This window comes from Salmo salar, unplaced genomic scaffold, assembly GCF_905237065.1.
Source record: "Salmo salar unplaced genomic scaffold, Ssal_v3.1, whole genome shotgun sequence".
NCBI lineage: Eukaryota > Metazoa > Chordata > Actinopteri > Salmoniformes > Salmonidae > Salmo > Salmo salar.
Genome location: NW_025549926.1, coordinates 42,501 through 67,179, shown reverse-complemented (window position 1 = coordinate 67,179; position 24,679 = coordinate 42,501). Strand labels below are relative to the sequence as shown.

The following is a 24,679-nucleotide window of genomic DNA, read 5'->3' as shown; positions in this document are numbered from 1 at the left end:
GTGGTGATGGTGTGGTGGGGTAATGGTGTGGTGGGGTAATGGTGTGGTGTGGTAATGGTGTGGTGACGGTGTGGTAATGATATGGTAATGGTGTGAAGGGTGTGGTATTGGTGCAGTGTGAAGGGTGTGGTAATGGTAATGGTGTGGTAATGGTGTGGTAATGGTGTGGTAATGGTGTGGTGTGGTGATGGTGTGGTGGGGTAATGGTGCGGTGTGAAGGGTGTGGTGATGGTGTGGTAATGGTGTGGTAATGGTGTGGTGGTGGTGTGGTAATGGTGTGGTAATGGTGTGGTGATGGTGTGGTAATGGTGCGGTGTGAAGGGTGTGGTAATGGTGTGGTAATGGTGTGATAATGGTGTGGTAATGGTGCAGTGTGAAGGGTGTGGTAATGGTGTGGTAATGGTGTGGTAATGGTGCGGTAATGGTGTGGTAATGGTGTGGTAATGGTGCGGTGTGAAGGGTGTGTACCTCCTCTTCCTCTAGTCCTGTGAGGTCCCAGCTGTGGTTCAAACTGATCTGCCGACGCTTCCAGTGCTCCAGGAACGTCGCCACTACACACACAGACGCACACAGACGCACACAGACGCACACAGACGCACACAGACACACACAGACACGACGTGAACATCGGTCCACCAAACCCACAGAGGAAACCTGAGCCACAGTGGTGGCAGAGAGGCCCACAGAGGAAACCTGAGCCACAGTGGTAGCAGAGACGCCCACAGAGGAAACCTGAGCCACAGTGGTAGCAGAGAGGCCCACAGAGGAAACCTGAGCCACAGTGGTAGCAGAGAGGCCCACAGAGGAAACCTGAGCCACAGTGGTAGCATGGGGGTGTAGCGGGTTGTAAATATATAATGGTTTCCTTCACCCCCAGAGGTCCTACTGTGTCTAACTATACACAGACCTGGTCCCCCACAGACGGGCTGATGGACTGGCTGGCTGACGGGCTGGCTGATGGACTGGCTGGCTGGCTGGCTGATGGACTGGCTGGCTGGCTGGCGGGCTGGCTGGCTGATGGGCTGGCTGATGGGATGGTTGATGGGATGGTTGATGGGCTGGCTGGCTGGCTGACGGGCTGCATGATGGGCTGGCTGATGGGCTGGCTGATGGGCTGGCTGGCTGGCTGATGGGATGGCTGGCTAATGGACTGGCTGGCTGGCTGATGGGCTGGCTGACTGGCTGGCTGGCTGATGGGCTGACGGGCTGGCTGACGGGCTGGCTGGCTGGCTGATGGGCTGGCTGGCTGACTGGCTGATGGGCTGGCTGGCTGGCTGATGGGCTGGCTGGCTGGCTGATGGGCTGGCTGATGGGCTGGCTGATGGGCTGGCTGATGGGCTGGCTGATGGACTGGCTGGGGCTGGCTGATGGACTGGCTGGCTGGCTGATGGACTGGCTGGCTGGCTGATGGACTGGCTGGCTGGCTGGCTGATGGGCTGACGGGCTGGCTGGCTGGCTGATGGGCTGACGGGCTGGCTGGCTGGCTGATGGGATAGCTGGCTGGCTGACTGGCTGATGGGCTGGCTGGCTGGCTGGCTGGCTGATGGGCTGGCTGGCTGGCTGGCTGACGGGCTGGCTGGCTGACGGGCTGGCTGGCTGGCTGATGGGCTGGCTGGCTGGCTGATGGGCTGGCTGGCTGGCTGGCTGATGGGCTGGCTGATGGGCTGGCTGGCTGGCTGACGGGGCTGGCTGGCTGGCTGACGGGGCTGGCTGGCTGCCGGGCTGGCTGGCTGACGGGCTGGCTGGCTGACTGATGGGCTGGCTGACGGGCTGGCTGGACGGGCTGGCTGATGGGCTGGCTGACGGGCTGGCTGGCTGACGGGCTGGCTGGCTGACGGGCTGGCTGGCTGACGGGCTGGCTGGCTGACGGGCTGGCTGATGGGCTGGCTGGCTGACTGATGGGCTGGCTAGCTGACTGATGGGCTGGCTAGCTGACTGATGGGCTGGCTGGCTGGCTGACGGGCTGGCTGGCTGACGGGCTGGCTAGCTGACTGGTTGGCTGGCTGAGGGGCTGGCTGGCTGACGGGCTGGCTAGCTGATGGGCTGGCTGGCTGACGGGTTGGCTGGCTGAGGGGCTGGCTGGCTGAGGGGAGGGCTGACTGGCTGACTGATGGACAGGAGGGGGCGGTACAATGGGGTCATAAAACATTGGGACGTAAATACATACCCCAGAGGGACATGAAGATGGGGGCAGTAAGGGGCAACAGAATGTTAATACATACCCCAGAGGGACATGAAGACGGGGGTAGTAAGGGGCAGTAAGGGGTAGTAAGGGGCAGTAAGGGGTAACAGAATGTTAATACATACCCCAGAGGGACATGAAGATGGGGGTAGTAAGGGGCAGTAAGGGGCAGTAAGGGGTAGTAAGGGGCAGTAAGGGGTAGTAAGGGGTAGTAAGGGGTAACAGAATGTTAATACATACCCCAGAGGGACATGAAGATGGGGGCAGTAAGGGGCAGTAAGGGGCAGTAAGGGGTAGTAAGGGGTAGTAAGGGGTAGTAAGGGGTAACAGAATGTTAATACATACCCCAGAGGGACATGAAGATGGGGGCAGTAAGGGGCAGTAAGGGGCAGTAAGGGGTAACAGAATGTTAATACATACCCCAGAGGGACATGAAGATGGCGAAGAATACAGTAGCAGGGTTGTCGAACAGGTGCGAGGCGCGGGCCGTGCCGCAGGCGGTGGACAGGTGCCAGTAGTCACACACTCCGTCACACAGAGGACACATGGTGAAGTTCTGCTGCTCATCACACATCTCCAGGCTACACACACACACACACACACACACACACACACACACACACACAGAGGACACATGGTGAAGTTCTGCTGCTTATCGCACATCTCCAGGCTACACACACACACACGCACACACGCACACACACACACACACACACACACACACACACAGAGGACACATGGTGAAGTTTTGCTGCTTATCGCACATCTCCAGGCTACACACACACACACACGGTGAAGTTCTACTCTCACTTAGGCTACACACACACACACACACACACACACACACACACACACACACACACACACACACACACACACACACACACACACACACACACACACACACACACACACACACACACACAGAGGACACATGGTGAAGTTCTGCTGCTTATCGCACATCTCCAGGCTACACACACACACACACACACACAGAGGACACACACACACACACACACACACACACACACACACACACACACACACACACACGTTCTGGGAGACACCTGGGGCCTCATTTATAACCGCCGAGTTAATTAAACACATCGTTTCTGTACAGACCGCTAACCCGCAGAACATAATGCTAGTTCTAAACGTGGTGCACGCCCGAAACATCCCCGCGCTTCCTGGTTTCAATCCCACCGGTCTTCAGAACGGCGCCCGCGTGACCAGGGGTTATAACTCTGCCTGAAAAACACCCCTCAGTCACCTTTTCACGGGGACAATAACAGCCTTATTTGCTGTTTACTTTGGAAGTATTGGAAACAGGGCCAAGACAGTATCTAAAGGAAATAGAGAAGTTGAAAAATGATATCTATGTATTACGTTTCTACAATGGTTATGATCTCTACACTACCGTTCAGAAGTTTAGGGGTCACTTAGAAAAATGTCCTTGTTTTTTAAAGAAAAGCACGTTTTTTTTTTCTCCATTAAAATAACATCAAATTGATCAGAAATACAGTGGAGACATTGTTAATGTTGTAAATGACTATTGTAGCTGGAAACGGCTGATTTTTAATGGAATATCTACATAGGCCCATTATCAGCAACCATCAGTCCTGTGCTCCAATGGCACGTTGTGTTAGCTAATCCAAGTTTGTCACGCTAACGGGCCCCTCTTTATATTACTACAGCGGCACGCTAACGGGCCCCTCTTTATATTGCTACAGCGGCACGCTAACGGGCCCCTCTTTATATTACTACAGCGGCACGCTAACGGGCCCCTCTTTATATTACTACAGCGGCACGCTAACGGGCCCCTCTTTATATTACTACATCGGCACGGTAACGGGCCCCTCTTTATATTGCTACAGCGGCACGCTAACGGGCCCCTCTTTAAATTGCTACAGCGGCACGCTAACGGGCCCCTCTTTATATTGCTACAGCGGCACGCTAACGGGCCCCTCTTTATATTACTACAGCGGCACGCTAACGGACCCCTCTTTATATTGCTACAGCGGCACGCTAACGGGCCCCTCTTTATATTGCTACAGCGGCACGCTAACGGGCCCCTCTTTATATTACTACAGCGGCACGCTACCGGGCCCCTCTTTATATTACTACAGCGGCACGCTAACGGGCCCCTCTTTATATTACTACAGCGGCACGCTAACGGGCCCCTCTTTATATTGCTACAGCGGCACGCTAACGGGCCCCTCTTTATATTGCTACAGCGGCACGCTAACGGGCCCCTCTTTATATTGCTACAGCGGCACGCTAACGGGCCCCTCTTTATATTGCTACAGCGGCAAGCTAACGGGCCCCACTTTATATTACTACAGCGGCACGCTAACGGGCCCCTCTTTATGTTGCTACAGCGGCACGCTAACGGGCCCCCTCTTTATATTACTACAGCGGCACGCTAACGGGCCCCCTCTTTATATTGCTACAGCGGCACGCTAACGGGCCCCTCTTTATATTGCTACAGCGGCACGCTAACGGGCCCCTCTTTATATTGCTACAGCGGCACGCTAACGGGCCCCTCTTTATATTACTACAGCGGCACGCTAACGGGCCCCTCTTTATATTACTACAGCGGCACGCTAACGGGCCCCTCTTTATATTACTACAGCGGCACGCTAACGGGCCCCTCTTTATATTACTACAGCGGCACGCTAACGGGCCCCTCTTTATATTACTACAGCGGCACGCTAACGGGCCCCTCTTTATATTACTACAGCGGCACGCTAACGGGCCCCTCTTTATATTACTACAGCGGCACGCTAACGGGCCCCTCTTTATATTGCTACAGCGGCACGCTAACGGGCCCCTCTTTATATTACTACAGCGGCACGCTAACGGGCCCCTCTTTATATTGCTACAGCGGCACGCTAACGGGCCCCTCTTTATATTACTACAGCGGCACGCTAACGGGCCCCTCTTTATATTGCTACAGCGGCACGCTAACGGGCCCCTCTTTATATTACTACAGCGGCACGCTAACGGGCCCCTCTTTATATTGCTACAGCGGCACGCTAACGGTTTTTGTTTTTCTAACAATAATATCTCTGTCCATATCGCAAAGTTAACTTGGTAACAACCCGTTGTCGTATTTGCGTGGCTGTTGGAATCAACCATAACAGGGTAACGCTGTCAATCTAGAAAATGGTCGGTAATCTACAGCGGCATTGTAGAATCGGGGTGTAAAAGGCTTAAAGAGGGGCCCGTTAGCCGTTACCGTTGGTCGGTAATCTACAGCGGCATTGTAGAATCGGGGTGTAAAAGGCTTAAAGTGCATCTCAGATCAGTAAAATATCAGAAACAGCTGCTCTTTCTACTACTGAACTGGGTCCATTTAAAATGACAGATGGGATGAACGGTAGGGAACCTGTACTTCCTGGTTGAACGGTAGGGAGCCTGTACTTCCTGGTTGAACGGTAGGGAGCCTGTACTTCCTGGTTGTAGGATGAACGGTAGGGAGCCTGTACTTCCTGGTTGTGGGATGAACGGTAGGGAGCCTGTACTTCCTGGTTGAACGGTAGGGAGCCTGTACTTCCTGGTTGTAGGATGAACGGTAGGGAGCCTGTACTTCCTGGTTGAACGGTAGGGAGCCTGTACTTCCTGGTTGTGGGATGAACGGTAGGGAGCCTGTACTTCCTGGTTGAACGGTAGGGAGCCTGTACTTCCTGGTTGTGGGATGAACGGTAGGGAGCCTGTACTTCCTGGTTGTGGGATGAACGGTAGGGAGCCTGTACTTCCTGGTTGTGGGATGAACGGTAGGGAGCCTGTACTTCCTGGTTGTGGGATGAACGGTAGGGAGCCTGTACTTCCTGGTTGTGGGATGAACGGTAGGGAGCCTGTACTTCCTGGTTGTGGGATGAACGGTAGGGAGCCTGTACTTCCTGGTTGAACGGTAGGGAGCCTGTACTTCCTGGTTGTAGGATGAACGGTAGGGAGCCTGTACTTCCTGGTTGTGGGATGAACGGTAGGGAGCCTGTACTTCCTGGTTGAACGGTAGGGAGCCTGTACTTCCTGGTTGTAGGATGAACGGTAGGGAGCCTGTACTTCCTGGTTGTGGGATGAACGGTAGGGAGCCTGTACTTCCTGGTTGAACGGTAGGGAGCCTGTACTTCCTGGTTGAACGGTAGGGAGCCTGTACTTCCTGGATGAACGGTAGGGAGCCTGTACTTCCTGGATGAACGGTAGGTAGCCTGTACTTCCTGGTTGTAGGATGAACGGTAGGGAGCCTGTACTTCCTGGTTGTGGGATGAACGGTAGGGAGCTTGTACTTCCTGGTTGTGGGATGAACGGTAGGGAGCCTGTACTTCCTGGTTGAACGGTAGGGAGCCTGTACTTCCTGGTTGTGGGATGAACGGTAGGGAGCCTGTACTTCCTGGTTGTGGGATGAACGGTAGGGAGCCTGTACTTCCTGGTTGAACGGTAGGGAGCCTGTACTTCCTGGATGAACGGTAGGGAGCCTGTACTTCCTGGTTGTGGGATGAACGGTAGGGAGCCTGTACTTCCTGGTTGTGGGATGAACGGTAGGGAGCCTGTACTTCCTGGTTGTGGGATGAACGGTAGGGAGCCTGTACTTCCTGGTTGTGGGATGATCGGTAGGGAGCCTGTACTTCCTGGTTGTGGGATGAACGGTAGGGAGCCTGTACTTCCTGGTTGTGGGATGAACGGTAGTGAGCATGTACTTCCTGGTTGTGGGATGAACGGTAGTGAGCCTGTACTTCCTGGTTGTGGGATGAACGGTAGGGAGCCTGTACTTCCTGGTTGTGGGATGAACGGTAGGTAGCCTGTACTTCCTGGTTGTGGGATGAACGGTAGGTAGCCTGTACTTCCTGGTTGTGGGATGAACGGTAGGTAGCCTGTACTTCCTGGTTGTGGGATGAACGGTAGGTAGCCTGTACTTCCTGGTTGTGGGATGAACGGTAGGGAGCCTGTACTTCCTGGTTGTGGGATGAACGGTAGGGAGCCTGTACTTCCTGGTTGAACGGTAGGGAGCCTGTACTTCCTGGTTGAACGGTAGGGAGCCTGTACTTCCTGGTTGTAGGATGAACGGTAGGGAGCCTGTACTTCCTGGTTGAACGGTAGGGAGCCTGTACTTCCTGGTTGAACGGTAGGGAGCCTGTACTTCCTGGTTGAACGGTAGGGAGCCTGTACTTCCTGGTTGAACGGTAGGGAGCCTGTACTTCCTGGTTGAACGGTAGGGAGCCTGTACTTCCTGGTTGTGGGATGAACGGTAGGGAGCCTGTATTTCCTGGTTGTGGGATGAACTGTAGGGAGCCTGTACTTCCTGGTTGTGGGATGAACGGTAGGGAGCCTGTACTTCCTGGTTGTGGGAGGAACGGTAGGTAGCCTGTACTTCCTGGTTGTAGGATGAACGGTAGGGAGCCTGTACTTCCTGGTTGTGGGATGAACGGTAGGGAGCCTGTACTTCCTGGTTGTGGGAGGAACGGTAGGTAGCCTGTACTTCCTGGTTGTGGGAGGAACGGTAGGCTATTGCGCGAGTAGCCTTGGAAACCATCACAGTCAGAAAAGGTGAGGAATTTATTCTACAGACATTTTTTTACATTTTACTCATTTAGCAGACACTCTTATCCAGAGCGACTAACAGTAGTGAATGCATACATTTCATTTCATGCATTTTTTTTGTTTAGTTTTGTTTTTGTACTGGCCCCCCGTGGGAATCGAACCCACAACCCTGGCGTTGCACACACCATGCTCTACCAGCTGAGCCACACGGGAAGGCCTGTGGCTCACGGAGATTAAATAAACGGTAGGCCTGTGGCTCACGGAGATTAAATAAACGGAAAAATGCCTCAAACTATTTTAGAACGCAAAGATAAAATATATTCTTCTCACTAATGGCATCCTGTTATATCCAGCTGATGCTCTGTTCTGAATGACTCATATATTCCTGTATACGGTTACTGGGTTGCTGTTGCCTTCTGGCAGTACGTCAAACAGCAGGGACATACAGCAGGATCTCTAACGTTGGCAGTACGTCAGACAGCAGGAACATACAGCAGGATCTCTAACGTTGGCAGTACGTCAGACAGCAGGAACATACAGCAGGATCTCTAACGTTGGCAGTACGTCAGACAGCAGGAACATACAGCAGGATCTCTAACGTTGGCAGTACGTCAGACAGCAGGAACATACAGCAGGATCTCTAACGTTGGCAGTACGTCAGACAGCAGGAACATACAGCAGGATCTCTAACGTTGGCAGTACGTCGAACAGCAGGATCTCTAACGTTGGCAGTACGTCAGACAGCAGGAACATACAGCAGGATCTCTAACGTTGGCAGTACGTCAGACAGCAGGAACATACAGCAGGATCTCTAACGTTTGCGGGACGATAAGCACATTGTCAGTTTCTATAGAAACGGCAGGTTTTGCCTGAAAGCTGGCGCGGGCATGTTTTGGGGCGTACTGGACACGACGTTTCTAAAATGGAGGACACGACGTTTCTAAAATGGAGGCCCCAGGGATTTCCTGTTCTGCTGTTGTTTCCAGTCTGACCAATGTTCCTCCTACACACAGACACGACTAGAGTGGGTACCTGGCATGTCGCTGGTCTGTGTGTGTACAGCTGGTCTGTGTGGGTACCTGGCATGTCGCTGGTCTGTGTGGGTACCTGGCATGTCGCTGGTCTGTGTGTACCTGGCATGTAGCTGGTCTGTGTGTACCTGGCATGTAGCTGGTCTGTGTGTGTACCTGGCATGTAGCTGGTCTGTGTGTGTACCTGGCATGTCGCTGTTCTGTGTGTACCTGGCATGTAGCTGGTCTGTGTGTGTACCTGGCATGTCGCTGGTCTGTGGGTACCTGGCATGTCGCTGGTCTGTGGGTACCTGGCATGTAGCTGGTCTGTGTGTACCTGGCATGTAGCTGGTCTGTGTGTACCTGGCATGTCGCTGGTCTGTGTGTACCTGGCATGTCGCTGGTCTGTGTGTACCTGGCATGTCGCTGGTCTGTGTGTACCTGGCATGTCGCTGGTCTGTGGGTACCTGGCATGTAGCTGGTCTGTGTGTACCTGGCATGTAGCTGGTCTGTGTGTACCTGGCATGTAGCTGGTCTGTGTGTACCTGGCATGTCGCTGGTCTGTGTGTACCTGGCATGTCGCTGGTCTGTGTGTACCTGGCATGTAGCTGGTCTGTGGGTACCTGGCATGTAGCTGGTCTGTGTGTACCTGGCATGTCGCTGGTCTGTGTGTGTACCTGGCATGTAGCTGGTCTGTGTGTGTGTGTGTTTGTGTGTGTGTACCTGGCATGTAGCTGGTCTGTGTGTGTGTGTGTGTGTGTACCTGGCATGTAGCTGGTCTGTGTGTGTGTGTGTGTGTGTGTGTGTGTGTGTGTGTGTGTGTGTGTGTGTGTGTGTGTGTGTGTGTGTGTGTGTGTGTGTGTGTGTGTACCTGGCATGTAGCTGGTCTGTGTGTGTGTGTGTGTGTGTGTGTGTGTGTGTGTGTGTGTGTGTGTGTGTGTACCTGGGTACGTCCATATCCACAGTGTAACAGCCGTAGCAGAAGACAATAATCCCGACCAGAGAGGCCGGTATGAGCAGCTGGGTGTAGACGCCCAGCCAGGCGAAGTACAGACCGATCTTCTCTCCAAAGTACTTCCTGTAAATCAGAGGTCATCAGCGGACAGATGTGTGATCCTCATTATAATCCAGTAATGTACTAATAGAGACTGGTGCTGATTCCTGATGAGGCTGCTGTTTTGGGGGTTTGGATTCACTGGTAATAATGATCCATGATAATGTAGTAATAATCTAATAATGTTGGTAACTAAGGTAGCCTGGCGATTAAGAGCGTTGGGCAAGTAACCGAAAGGTCGCTGGTTTGAATCCTTGAGGTGACCAGGTGAAAAAATGAAAATAAATCAAATAAAGTATATATATTTTTTGATTATTATTACAATTATTATTATTATTACTTATTTATTTATTTTTTTTAATCGGTCAATGTGCCCATGAGCAAGGCACTTAACCCTAATTGTTCCTGTAAGTTGCTCTGTAAAAAATTATGACAATGTAATGCAGTAATAATGGTGTCTAATGATCAGGCTATGTAGTAATAATGTAGCAGTATTGGTACCTGATAATGTATTGCAGTAATAATGGTATCTAATGATCAGGCTATGTAGTAATAATGTAGCAGTATTGGTACCTGATAATGTAATGCAGTAATAATGGTATCTAATGATCATGCTATGTAGTAATAATGTAGTAGTATTGGTACCTGATAATGTAATGCAGTAATAATGGTATCTAATGATCATGCTATGTAGTAATAATGTAGTAGTATTGGTACCTGATAATGTAATGCAGTAATAATGTAATAATGATACCTGATAATGCAGTAATAATGTAGTGTGATACCTGATGATAATGTAGCAATAGCATAGTAATGTTGGTATCTGATAATATAATGTAGTAATAATGTAATGTTGATACCTGATAATAATGTGGTAATAGCATAGTGATGTTGGTATCTGATAATGTAATGCAGTAATAATGTAATGATACCTGATGATAATGTAGTAATAGCATAGTGATGTTGGTATCTGATAATATAATGCAGTAATAATGTAATGATACCTGATGATAATGTAGTAATAGCATAGTAATGTTGGTATCTGATAATGTAATGCAGTAATAATGTAATGATACCTGATGATAATGTAGTAATATCATAGTAATGTTGTTATCTGATAATGTAATGCCGTAATAATGTAATGATACCTGATGATAATGTAGTGATATCATAGTAATGTTGGTATCTGATAATGTAATGCAGTAATAATGTAATGATACCTGATCATAATGTAGTAATAGCATTAATGTTGTTATCTGATAATGTAATGCAGTTATAATGTAATGTTGATACCTGATGATAATGTAATGTAGTAATAGCATAGTAATGTTGGTATCTGATAATGTAATAATAATGTAGTAATATGGTAACATTGTAGTAATGCTAATACCTGATGATATTGTAATGCAGTAATAATATAGTAATCTTGGTACCTGATGATAATGTAATAGTAATGTATGTATCTGATGATAATGTAACAATAATGCTGGTACCCGGTGATAATGTAATGATAATGTAGTTGCCTGATGATAATGTGGTAATATTATTGGTGCCTGATGATAATGTAATGATAATGTGGTTGCCTGATGTGACAATAACGTGGGCACCTGGTGATAATGTAATGAAATAATAATGTAGTGATGTTGGTACCAGATGATAATGTAATATAGTTGTGGTAATGTTGGCACCTGATAATGTAGTGTTGTAATAACATAGTATTGTTGGTAATGTGGTAATAATGTAGCAATGCCGGCACCCAATGATAATGTCATGTAGTAATGTTGATACCTGATGAGGTCCACAGGTTGGTATTTGTAGAAGGCTCCATATCTGGCCCACTCATCATGCAGCAGCTTAGACAGAACAGACATCAGAGTAGAGTTCAGACATCAGAGTAGAGTTCAGACATCAGAGTAGAGTACAGACATCAGAGTAGAGTTCAGTTCAGACATCAGAGTAGAGTTCAGTTCAGACATCAGAGTAGAGTACAGACATCAGAGTAGAGTTCAGACATCAGAGTAGAGTTCAGACATCGGAGTAGAGTTCAGACATCAGAGTAGAGTTCAGACATCAGAGTAGAGTTCAGACATCAGAGTAGAGTTCAGACATCAGGGTTACCCAAACGTTTTTTCTTCGTTTCGTGACCCATCGTAAGGGTTGAGTGTGAAAACAAAACACCCAACATATCTTGGCAGCAGAGAGAAAATGTTGCAGTTTTAAAGCTAAATCCTGTGATCCACCTGGACCCACGAGTGGGTCCCAACCCCCAGTTTGGGAAGCACTGTAGTGGAGTACAGCGTGACGGCGCCTCCCTGCCCTGTCTACTGGGTTTTGCTGTGCTGACTTCCTGCAGGAGATTGATGGGCGGAGTAGGAGAGGTGGGCGGAGCTGGGAGAGGTGGGAGGGGCGTCAGGGCTGATGGGGATGGGCGGAGTAGGAGAGGTGGGCGGAGCTGGGAGGGCTGATGGGGATGAGCGGAGTAGGAGAGGTGGGCGGGGCTGGGAGGGTCGTCAGGGCTGATGGGGATGGGCGGAGTATGAGAGGTGGGCGGAGCTGGGAGGGCTGATGGGGATGGGCGGAGTAGGAGAGGTGGGCGGAGCGGTCAGGGCTGATGGGGATGGGCGGAGTAGGAGAGGTGGGCGGGGCTGATGGGGATGGGCGGAGTAGGAGAGGTGGGCGGAGCGGTCAGGGCTGATGGGGATGGGCGGTGTAGGAGAAGTGGGCGGGGCTGATGGGAATGGGCGGAGTAGGAGAGGTGGGAGGGGCTGGGAGGGTCATCAGGGCTGATGGGGATGGGCGGGGTAGGAGAGGTGGGCGGGGCTGATGGGGATGGGCGGTGTAGGAGAGGTGGGCGGGGCTGATGGGCTCAGCTGTGACATAAAGCCACTGTTTCCACATTCAGCAAGACATTCCTCTTCTCATGCATACCTTTCCTCTCTCCGTGCATACCTTTCCTCTCTCCGTGCATACCTTTCCTCTCTCCGTGCATACCTTTCCTCTCTCCGTGCATACCTTTCCTCTCTCCGTGCATACCTTTCCTCTCTCCGTGCATACCTTTCCTCTCTCCGTGCATACCTTTCCTCTCTCCGTGCATACCTTTCCTCTCTCCGTGCATACCTTTCCTCTCTCCGTGCATACCTTTCCTCTCTCCGTGCATACCTTTCCTCTCTCCACGCATACCTTTCCTCTCTCCGTGCATACCTTTCCTCTCTCCGTGCATACCTTTCCTCTCTCCACGCATACCTTTCCTCTCTCCACGCATACCTTTCCTCTCTCCATTCATACCTTCGGTTGTTTCCTTGTGGTTTGGGCAGTTGACACCTAATTTACAGACTGTCATGAATCATCTGATTACTGTTGTGTTTACTTTATGGAATAAATACATTTTGTTATTCCCTTCATTTAGCGTGTGGTTTCCCAGGTTACGGGTTGTAACAACAGTATATTATAGACTAGTACAGTACAGCCCGTAGTTACCTGTCTGTCGTTCCTCTCCGAGCGACCCACGACCTTATAATCCCCCTGCAGAGAGAGGGGGACGAGTCAGACAGACCAATCACAACACAATTAGTAAAGCTCACAGTGTATTACAGTTTGCGTTTATCCACACATTATCACGGGGTTAACAAGTAACATTATCACAAATACTGTATGTGCAGCAGGGAAGGACAGGAAGTGTCACTTACATCGTGGAGAGGGAAGGCAGAGTCATAGACACCTTTAGCTATTAACGTGGTGATGCCTGGGGGAGAAAGAGGTGTCGGTTACTCAACAAACTCATCTAATATTAGAGAGAGATGCTTCAGCGATCTGTATCAGCTTTCCCCATTCAGAGAGGAGATAAGAGGCGCGGTGGGGGGGCAACAGAGGAGAGGAGAGGGCAGGGCAGTAGAGGAGAGGAGAGGAGAGGAGAGGAGAGGGCAGGAGAGGAGAGGAGAGGGCAGGAGAGGAGAGGAGAGGAGAGGAGAGGAGAGGAGAGGAGAGGAGAGGAGAGGAGAGGAGAGGAGAGGAGAGGAGGGGGCAGGAGAGGAGAGGAGAGGAGAGGAGAGGAGAGGAGAGGAGAGGAGAGGAGAGGAGAGGGCAGGAGAGGACAGGAATGAGCTCAGTGGAACAGCTTTAACTAATTGATTCATTACCTCATGAACTAATTAACAAGACCTGAAACATCACAGTGATTAGCTTCACCAAAGAGCCAATCACAGCACAGCTACAGAGACCACAACTCCCACATGCCTCTGCTTCAATCTCAGCCTGACCCCCACAACCCACTTCAGGAGAGGAGATGACGATAAAGGGAAATGGGAAGAGAGGGGGAGAGAGAGAGAGACAGGACGATAACGGGAACTGGGAGAGAGAGAGAGAGAGAGAGAGAGAGAGAGAGAGAGAGAGAGAGAGAGAGACAGAGAGACAGAGAGACAGAGAGAGAGAGAGAGAGAGGATGATAAAGGGAATTGGAGGGGGAGAGGCTCAGGCGAAGAGAGAAAGACAAGGGTAGTGGACAGGGTAGTGTGGTAGTGGACAGGCTAGTGTGGTAGTGGACAGGGTAGTGTGGTAGTGGACAGGGGAGTGTGGTAGTGGACAGGGTAGTGTGGTAGTGGACAGGGTAGTGTGGTAGTGGACAGGGTAGTGTGGTAGTGGACAGGGTAGTGTGGTAGTGGACAGGGTAGTGTGGTAGTGGACAGGGGAGTGTGGTAGTGGACAGGGTAGTGTGGTAGTGGACAGGGTAGTGTGGTAGTGGACAGGGTAGTGTGGTAGTGGACAGGGAGTGTGGTAGTGGACAGGGTAGTGTGGTAGTGGACAGGGAGTGTGGTAGTGGACAGGGTAGTGTGGTAGTGGACAGGGTAGTGTAGTAGTGGACAGGGTAGTGTGGTAGTGGACAGGGTAGTGTGGTAGTGGACAGGGTAGTGTGGTAGTGGACAGGGTAGTGTGGTAGTGGACAGGGTAGTGTGGTAGTGGACAGGGTAGTGTGGTAGTGGACAGGGTAGTGTGGTAGTGGACAGGGTAGTGTGGTAGTGGACAGGGGAGTGTGGTAGTGGACAGGGTAGTGTGGTAGTGGACAGGGTAGTGTGGTAGTGGACAGGGTAGTGTGGTAGTGGACAGGGTAGTGTGGTAGTGGACAGGGTAGTGTGGTAGTGGGCAGGGTAGTGTGGTAGTGGGCAGGGTAGTGTGGTAGTGGGCAGGGTAGTGTGGTAGTGGACAGGGTAGTGTGGTAGTGGACAGGGGAGTGTGGTAGTGGACAGGGGAGTGTGGTAGTGGACAGGGGAGTGTGGTAGTGGACAGGGGAGTGTGGTAGTGGACAGGGTAGTGGACAGGGTAGTGGACAGGGTAGTGTGGTAGTGGACAGGGTAGTGGACAGGGTAGTGGACAGGGTAGTGTGGTAGTGGACAGGGTAGTGTGGTAGTGGACAGGGGAGTGTGGTAGTGGACAGGGGAGTGTGGTAGTGGACAGGGGAGTGTGGTAGTGGACAGGGTAGTGTGGTAGTGGACAGGGTAGTGGACAGGGTAGTGTGGGTAGTGGACAGGGTAGTGTGGTAGTGGACAGGGTAGTGTGGTAGTGGACAGGGGAGTGTGGTAGTGGACAGGGTAGTGTGGTAGTGGACAGGGTAGTGGACAGGGTAGTGTGGTAGTGGACAGGGTAGTGTGGTAGTGGACAGGGTAGTGGACAGGGTAGTGGACAGGGTAGTGGACAGGGTAGTGGACAGGGTAGTGTGGTAGTGGACAGGGTAGTGTGGTAGTGGACAGGGTAGTGTGGTAGTGGACAGGGGTAGTGTGGTAGTGGACAGGGTAGTGTGGTAGTGGACAGGGTAGTGTGGGTAGTGGACAGGGTAGTGTGGTAGTGGACAGGGTAGTGTGGTAGTGGACAGGGTAGTGTGGTAGTGGACAGGGTAGTGGACAGGGTAGTGGACAGGGTAGTGGACAGGGTAGTGTGGTAGTGGACAGGGTAGTGTGGTAGTGGACAGGGTAGTGTGGTAGTGGACAGGGTAGTGTGGTAGTGGACAGGGTAGTGTGGTAGTCAGGGGTTAAAGGTCACTCACCCATGGATCGGCAGGTGCGTGTGCAGGGTTTGGGTTAAGGTCAGGGGTTAAAGGTCACTCACCCATAGATCGGCAGGTGCGTGTGCAGGGTTTGGGTTAAGTTCAGGGGTTAAAGGTCACTCACCCATAGATTGGCAGGTGCGTGTGCAAGGGGTCCGTCTCAGGATCTCGTACACCTGAGACGTTCAGGTCACACAGAACATTGCGTCAGAGAGAAACAGAGACCTGAAACCATATTCCCATTGATTCTTGACATTCAGAAACATCCGGAATGACAGACTTACTATTCGACTGCGTGTTGCGTTGTCAAAGAAGGTATCTTTAGAGGAGATGTTAAATCTGTACAGAACAAAGAACAGGTGTTTAGAGGAGATGTTAAATCTGTAGAGAACAGGTGTTTAGAGGAGATGTTAAATCTGTAGAGAACAGGTGTTTAGAGGAGATGTTAAATCTGTAGAGAACAGGTGTTTAGAGGAGATGTTAAATCTGTAGAGAACAGGTGTTTAGAGGAGATGTTAAATCTGTAGAGAACAGGTGTTTAGAGGTGATGTTAAATCTGTACAGAACAGGTGTTTAGAGGTGATGTTAAATCTGTAGAGAACAGGTGTTTAGAGGAGATGTTAAATCTGTAGAGAACAGGTGTTTAGAGGAGATGTTAAATCTGTAGAGAACAAAGAACAGGTGTTTAGAGGAGATGTTAAATCTGTAGAGAACAGGTGTTTAGAGGTGATGTTAAATCTGTAGAGAACAGGTGTTTAGAGGTGATGTTAAATCTGTAGAGAACAAAGAACAGGTGTTTAGAGGAGATGTTAAATCTGTAGAGAACAGGTGTTTAGAGGTGATGTTAAATCTGTAGAGAACAAAGAACAGGTGTTTAGAGGAGATGTTAAATCTGTAGAGAACAGGTGTTTAGAGGAGATGTTAAATCTGTAGAGAACAGGTGTTTAGAGGAGATGTTAAATCTGTAGAGAACAGGTGTCAACTCAGGGAAACTCAGCTGGTGACTCCATATACAGACCAGCTGTTGTCAGAGTGTGGGGGCGGGGCGTGGTGTGGGGCGTGGTGTGGGGCGGGGCGTGGCGGGGTGTGGGGGGCGGGCGTGGGGCGGGGCGTGGCAGGCGGGCGTGGCGGGGTGTGGGGCGGGGCGTGGCGTGGTGTGGGGCGGGGTGTGGGGGCATGGTGTGGGCGGGGTGTGTGGGGCGTGGCGAGGTGGTGTGGGGGCGGGCGTGGTGTGGGGCATGGCGGGTGGGCGTGGGGCGGGCCGTGGCGTGGGGCGTGGCGTAGTGTGGGGCGGGGTGTGTGGGGCGTGGCGAGGGGTGTGGGGTGGGGTGTGGCGAGGTGGGCCGTGGTATGGCGTGGTGTGGTTAGGGGGGCGGGGCGCGGGGTTGGGGGGGCGTGGTGTGGGGCGTGGTATGGCGTGGTGTGGTGCGGGGCGAGGTGCATCTTACAAGTGTAGTTTGTCCCTGGAGAAGCAGTGAGAGAGCTGCTTGGTGGTGCTGTGGCCTGGCTGGGGGATGTTGGGCTGGAATGGCTGGTTCACCTTCCTCCAGAACTCACTGAGGCTGGCACTGAACCCATGCTCCTGCTTCAGATCATAGCTCTGGACAGGCAGACAGACAGGCAGGGAGACAGGCAGGGAGACAGGCAGGGAGACAGGGAGGCAGGGAGACAGGCAGGGAGACAGGCAGGGAGACAGGCAGGGAGACAGACAGACAGACAGACAGACAGACAGACAGACAGACAGACAGACAGACAGACAGACAGGGAGGGAGACAGGCAGGGAGACAGGCAGGGAGACAGGCAGGGAGACAGGCAGGGAGACAGGCAGGGAGACAGGCAGACAGACAGACAGACAGACAGACAGACAGACAGGTTAATAGAGGCACCTGCTATGGCTCATATACAGGGTCTCCCTCCCACTGCCGCAGGGGCTGGGGATTCAGAAACACGTCCTCAGAGGCAACTCATTGTGCAGTAGTCATCAAAATAAAATAAGAAAACAGCAAATGGCAAAGGATATTTAGTCAAAACAGACTGCATGTAAATGTGGCAACATTTTGGTAAGTTGCAGAATTGCAATAAAAGAGAACTTGGCCCGAATTCTTTAAGACGTTAGGTAGTCTGAACCTGCAACCAGAGGGCAGGGGTGTCACGTCCTGACCAGCAGGTGGAGTAGAGGTATAAGTGTTGGTCAGGGCGCGGCAGAAGAAGTTGGGTTTTCTTTGTTCTGTCTAGGTTGGGTGTTTCTATGTAGAGGTAATTGGGGTGGACTTCCAATTGAAGGCAGCTGTGTGGTGTTGCCTTTGATTGGAAGTCCTATATTAGTTGGGTGTGTTTGTCTGTGTGTTTGTGAGCACTGCTTTTTGGTTTAGCCTGCTACACTGTCGCATCGTGAGCTCATTGTTTTGTTTATTGTTTTTTTCAGTGGATGCTTTACTCATGTTTTTTAAATTAAAATATGAGCATCCATATTCCCGCTGCGCCTTGGTCCTCCTTTCAACAGCACCATGGATTATGTGACAAGGGGCTGGAATTCAGGGTGGAGTGGATGGGAACAGTCAACCTCTATTGTGTTGGCCTTCTGGAGGGCTCTGCCCAGGTAGAGGGGCGGAGGGCTCTGCCCAGGTAGAGGGGCGGAGGGCTCTGCCCAGGTAGAGGGGCGGAGGGCTCTGCCCAGGTAGAGAGGGATGGAGGGGGCTCTGCCCAGGTAGAGAGGGATGGAGGGGGCTCTGCCCAGGTAGAGAGGGATGGAGGGGGCTCTGCCCAGGTAGAGGGGCGGAGGGCTCTGCCCAGGTAGAGGGGCGGAGGGCTCTGCCCAGGTAGAGGGGCGGAGGGCTCTGCCCAGGTAGAGAGGTGGAGGGCTCTGCCCAGGTAGAGAGATGGAGGGCTCTGCCCAGGTAGGGGGCTCTGCCCAGGTAGAGGGGCGGAGGGCTCTGCCCAGGTAGAGAGGTGGAGGGCTCTGCCCAGGTAGAGAGGTGGAGGGCTCTGCCCAGGTAGAGAGGTGGAGGGCTCTGCCCAGGTAGAGGGATGGAGGGCTCTGCCCAGGTAGAGGGACGGAGGCCTCTGCCCAGGTAGAGAGACGGAGGGCTCTGCCCAGGTAGAGAGGCGGAGGGCTCTGCCCAGGTTGAGGGGCGGAGGGCTCTGCCCAGGTAGAGGGGTGGAGGGCTCTGCCCAGGTAGAGAGATAGGGGGCTCTGCCCAGGTAGAGAGGTGGAGGGCTCTGCCCAGGTAGAGAGGTGGGGGGCTCTGCCCAGGTAGAGAGGTGGAGGGCTCTGCCCAGGTAGAGAGGTGGAGGGCTCTGCCCAGGTAGAGAGGTGGAGGGCTCTGCCCAGGTAGAGAGGTGGAGGGCTCTGCCCAGGTAGAGAGGGGGAGGGCTCTGCCCAGGTAGAGGGGCGGAGGGCTCTGCCCAGGTAGGGGCTCTGCCCAGGTAGAGGGATGGAGGGCTCTGCCCAGGTAGAGGGGCGGAGGGCTCTGCCCAGGTAGAGGGGCGGAGGGCTCTGCCCAGGTAGAGGGGCGGAGGGCTCTGCCCAGGTAGAGAGGTGGAGGGCTCTGCCCAGGTAGAGAGGTGGAGGGCTCTGCCCAGGTAGAGAGGTGGAGGGCTCTGCCCAGGTAGAGGGATGGAGGGCTCTGCCCAGGTAGAGGGACGGAGGCCTCTGCCCAGGTAGAGAGACGGAGGCCTCTGCCCAGGTAGAGAGGCGGAGGGCTCTGCCCAGGTAGAGGGGCGGAGGGCTCTGCCCAGGTAGAGGGGTGGAGGGCTCTGCCCAGGTAGAGAGATAGGGGGCTCTGCCCAGGTAGAGAGGTGGAGGGCTCTGCCCAGGTAGAGAGGTGGGGGGCTCTGCCCAGGTAGAGAGGTGGAGGGCTCTGCCCAGGTAGAGAGGTGGAGGGCTCTGCCCAGGTAGAGAGGTGGAGGGCTCTGCCCAGGTAGAGAGGTGGAGGGCTCTGCCCAGGTAGAGAGGTGGAGGGCTCTGCCCAGGTAGAGAGGTGGAGGGCTCTGCCCAGGTAGAGAGGGGGAGGGCTCTGCCCAGGTAGAGGGGCGGAGGGCTCTGCCCAGGTAGGGGCTCTGCCCAGGTAGAGGGCTGGAGGGCTCTGCCCAGGTAGAGGGGCGGAGGGCTCTGCCCAGGTAGAGGGGCGGAGGGCTCTGCCCAGGTAGAGGGGCGGAGGGCTCTGCCCAGGTAGGGGCTCTGCCCAGGTAGAGGGATGGAGGGCTCTGCCCAGGTAGAGGGGCGGAGGGCTCTGCCCAGGTAGAGGGGGCGGAGGGCTCTGCCCAGGTAGAGGGGCGGAGGGCTCTGCCCAGGTAGAGGGGCGGAGGGCTCTGCCCAGGTAGAGGGGCGGAGGGCTCTGCCCAGGTAGAGAGAGATGGAGGGGGCTCTGCCCAGGTAGAGAGGGATGGAGGGGGCTCTGCCCAGGTAGAGAGGGATGGAGGGGGCTCTGCCCAGGTAGAGGGGCGGAGGGCTCTGCCCAGGTAGAGGGGCGGAGGGCTCTGCCCAGGTAGAGGGGCGGAGGGCTCTGCCCAGGTAGAGAGGTGGAGGGCTCTGCCCAGGTAGAGAGGTGGAGAGCTCTGCCCAGGTAGAGGGATGGAGGGCTCTGCCCAGGTAGAGGGATGGAGGGCTCTGCCCAGGTAGAGGGGCGGAGGGCTCTGCCCAGGTAGAGGGGCGGAGGGCTCTGCCCAGGTAGAGGGGCGGAGGGCTCTGCCCAGGTAGAGGGGCGGAGGGCTCTGCCCAGGTAGAGGGGCGGAGGGCTCTGCCCAGGTAGAGGGGCGGAGGGCTCTGCCCAGGTAGAGGGATGACAGCTCTTGCTGCCTCATGATTAGAGAGTAGCAGCAGCGTAAAAATGGGGATTGGGTGGGGACAATGTAAAGTCCGCCTCCACTCTTCTGGGAAGGCTTTCCACTAGATGTTGGAACATTGCTGCTATAACAGCCTCCACTCTTCTGGGAAGGCTTTCCACTAGATGTTGGAACATTGCTGCTATAACAGCCTCCACTCTTCTGGGAAGGCTTTCCACTAGATGTTGGAACATTGCTGCTATAACAGCCTCCACTCTTCTGGGAAGGCTTTCCACTAGAGGTTGGAACCTTGCTGCGGGGACTTGCTTCCATTCAGCCCCAAGAGCATTAGTGAGGTCGGACACTGATGTTGGACGATTCGGCCCTGGCTCGCAGTCGGCGTTCCAAAGGAAGTATGTCGCCTTTGGTCCATTTTCCCGGATGTGAGTTGTTACATTGTTGGAGACTGCTGTAGTGTGATTGATTCACATAATGTTTCAGGTACCAGGAAATGTAATCCAAGTAGGAGAATAATCCACCGTGTCTTCATGTGGCTCTACTGTTGCCTGATGGGTAATCTGATGCAACATTAAAGACTATTAAACTACTATAAACAAAGCAACAACAATGGATGAGTTTTAAAAAAATGAATTAAATAAACGCTGCAGGGAAACACTGAGATGAACCCCCTGTTTGTGTTTAGGGGGAGTACACACACACACACACACACACACACACACACACACAGAACACACACACACACACACACACACACACACACACACACACACACACACACACACACACACACACACACACACAGAACACACACACAGAACACACACACACACACAGAACACACACACACACACACACACACACACACACACACACACACACACGGCTGTGAAGCGGTGGAGGTCTCACCTTCTTAGTGGGGACTTTGATCTTGAGGAACTCTGCCTCTCTGCTCAGGACCGGCCAGGGGACATGGAGTCTCGTGAAGCTGGGCCCGTAGACCCTGACCTGGGGGAGAGGAACCAACAGGTAGGAACCATAGTTTAATACCAGGAGGAGGACAGGGGATGGGAACCAACAGGTAGGAACCATGGTTTAATACCAGGAGGAGGACAGGGGATAGGAACCAACAGGTAGGAACCATAGTTTAATACCAGGAGGAGGACAGGGGATAGGAACCAACAGGTAGGAACCATAGTTTAATACCAGGAGGAGGACAGGGGATAGGAACCAACAGGTAGGAACCATAGTTTAATACCAGGAGGACAGGGGATGGGAACCAACAGGTAGGAACCATAGTTTAATACCAGGAGGAGGACAGGGGATAGGAACCAACAGGTAGGAACCATAGTTTAATACCAGGAGGAGGACAGGGGATAGGAACCAACAGGTAGGAACCATAGTTTAATACCAGGAGGAGGACAGGGGATAGGAACCAACAGGTAGGAACCATAGTTTAATACCAGGAGGAGGACAGGGGATGGGAACCAACAGGTAGGAACCATAGTTTAATACCAGGAGGAGGACAGGGGATAGGAACCAACAGGTAGGAACCATAGTTTAATACCAGGAGGACAGGGGATGGGAACCAACAGGTAGGAACCATAGTTTAATACCAGGAGGAGGACAGGGGATGGGAACCAACAGGTAGGAACCATAGTTTAATACCAGGAGGACAGGGGATAGGAACCAACAGGTAGGAACCATAGTTTAATACCAGGAGGAGGACAGGGGATGGGAACCAACAGGTAGGAACCATAGTTTAATACCAGGAGGAGGACAGGGGATGGGAACCAACAGGTAGGAACCATAGTTTAATACCAGGAGGAGGACAGGGGATGGGAACCAACAGGTAGGAACCATAGTTTAATACCAGGAGGAGGACAGGGGATAGGAACCAACAGGTAGGAACCATAGTTTAATACCAGGAGGAGGACAGGGGATGGGAACCAACAGGTAGGAACCATAGTTTAATACCAGGAGGAGGACAGGGGATGGGAACCAACAGGTAGGAACCATAGTTTAATACCAGGAGGACAGGGGATAGGAACCAACAGGTAGGAACCATAGTTTAATACCAGGAGGAGGACAGGGGATGGGAACCAACAGGTAGGAACCATAGTTTAATACCAGGAGGACAGGGGATAGGAACCAACAGGTAGGAACCATAGTTTAATACCAGGAGGAGGACAGGGGATAGGAACCAACAGGTAGGAACCATAGTTTAATACCATGAGGACAGGGGATGGGAACCAACAGGTAGGAACCATAGTTTAATACCAGGAGGAGGACAGGGGATAGGAACCAACAGGTAGGAACCATAGTTTAATACCAGGAGGAGGACAGGGGATGGGAACCAACAGGTAGGAACCATAGTTTAATACCAGGAGGACAGGGGGTGGGAACCAACAGGTAGGAACATCCCTAATATAGCCTTACAGCAGCTCAACCCCGCCCACCACCACCCAACCCCGCCCACCCTACCCCCCAATCCCGCCCACCACTAAACCCCGCCCGCCACACCACCCATGTTTATTCAGTTGGGTTTTATTCCAATGTTACCACTCTCCAGTATGTTTACTCATCAGAGCTGGGTTTTATTCCACTCTCCAGTATGTTCATTCATCAGAGCTGGGTTTTATTCCACTCTCCATTATGTTCATTCATCAGGGCTGGGTTTTATTCCACTCTCCAGTATGTTTATTCATCAGGGCTGGGTTTTATTCCGATGTTACCCCTCTCCATTATGTTTATTCATCAGGGCTGGGTTTTATTCCACTCTCCAGTATGTTCATTCATCAGAGCTTTGTTTTATTCCACTTTCCAGTATGATCATTCATCAGAGCTGGGTTTTATTCCACTCTCCAGTATGTTCATTCATCAGAGCTGGGTTTTATTCCAATGTTACCACTCTCCAGTATGTTCATTCATCAGAGCTGGGTTTTATTCCACTCTCCAGTATGTTCATTCATCAGGGCTGGGTTTTATTCCACTCTCCAGTATGTTCAGTCATCAGGGCTGGGTTTTATTCCACTCTCCAGTATGTTCATTCATCAGGGCTGGGTTTTATTCCACTCTCCAGTATGTCCATTCATCAGGGCTGGGTTTTATTCCACTCTCCAGTATGTTCATTCATCAGAGCTGGGTTTTATTCCACTTTCCAGTATGTTCATTCATCAGGGCTAGGTTTTATTCCACTCACCAGTATGTTCATTCATCAGAGCTGGGTTTTATTCCACTCTCCAGTATGTTCATTCATCAGGGCTGGGTTTTATTCCACTCTCCAGTATGTTTATTCATCAGGGCTGGGTTTTATTCCACTCTCCAGTATGTTCATTCATCAGGGCTGGGTTTTATTCCACTCTCCAGTATGTTCATTCATCAGGGCTGGGTTTTATTCCACTCTCCAGTATGTTTATTCATCAGAGCTGGGTTTTATTCCACTCTCCAGTATGTTTATTTATCAGGGCTGGGTTTTATTCCACTCTCCAGTATGTTCATTCATCAGGGCTGGGTTTTATTCCACTCTCCAGTATGTTCATTCATCAGAGCTGGGTTTTATTCCACTCTCCAGTATGTTTATTCATCAGGGCTGGGTTTTATTCCACTCTCCAGTATGTTCATTCATCAGAGCTGGGTTTTATTCCACTCTCCAGTATGTTCATTCATCAGGGCTGGGTTTTATTCCACTCTCCAGTATGTTTATTCATCAGGGCTGGGTTTTATTCCACTCTCCAGTATGTTCATTCATCAGGGCTGGGTTTTATTCCACTCTCCAGTATGTTCATTCATCAGAGCTGGGTTTTATTCCACTCTCCAGTATGTTTATTCATCAGGGCTGGGTTTTATTCCACTCTCCAGTATGTTTATTCATCAGAGCTGGGTTTTATTCCACTCTCCAGTATGTTCATTCATCAGGGCTGGGTTTTATTCCACTCTCCAGTATGTTCATTCATCAGAGCTGGGTTTTATTCCACTGTCCAGTATGTTCATTCATCAGGGCTGGGTTTTATTCCACTCTCCAGTATGTTCATTCATCAAGGCTGGGTTTTATTCCACTCTCCAGTATGTTCATT

At 52.0% G+C, this 24,679-nt stretch overlaps 1 protein-coding gene across 1 annotated transcript in view; it reads right to left on the bottom strand.

Moving 5' to 3' along the window:
• Positions 1–24,679, bottom strand: part of LOC106594071 (anoctamin-1) — a 140,835-nt gene that overhangs the window by 102,979 nt on the left and 13,177 nt on the right. The window contains 10 exon segments of the mRNA XM_045713591.1: positions 469–551; positions 2,603–2,763; positions 9,677–9,811; positions 11,576–11,640; positions 13,265–13,309; positions 13,474–13,529; positions 15,946–15,997; positions 16,106–16,160; positions 17,270–17,421; positions 21,513–21,611. Of these exon segments, the coding sequence (XP_045569547.1) occupies positions 469–551; positions 2,603–2,763; positions 9,677–9,811; positions 11,576–11,640; positions 13,265–13,309; positions 13,474–13,529; positions 15,946–15,997; positions 16,106–16,160; positions 17,270–17,421; positions 21,513–21,611 (903 nt within the window).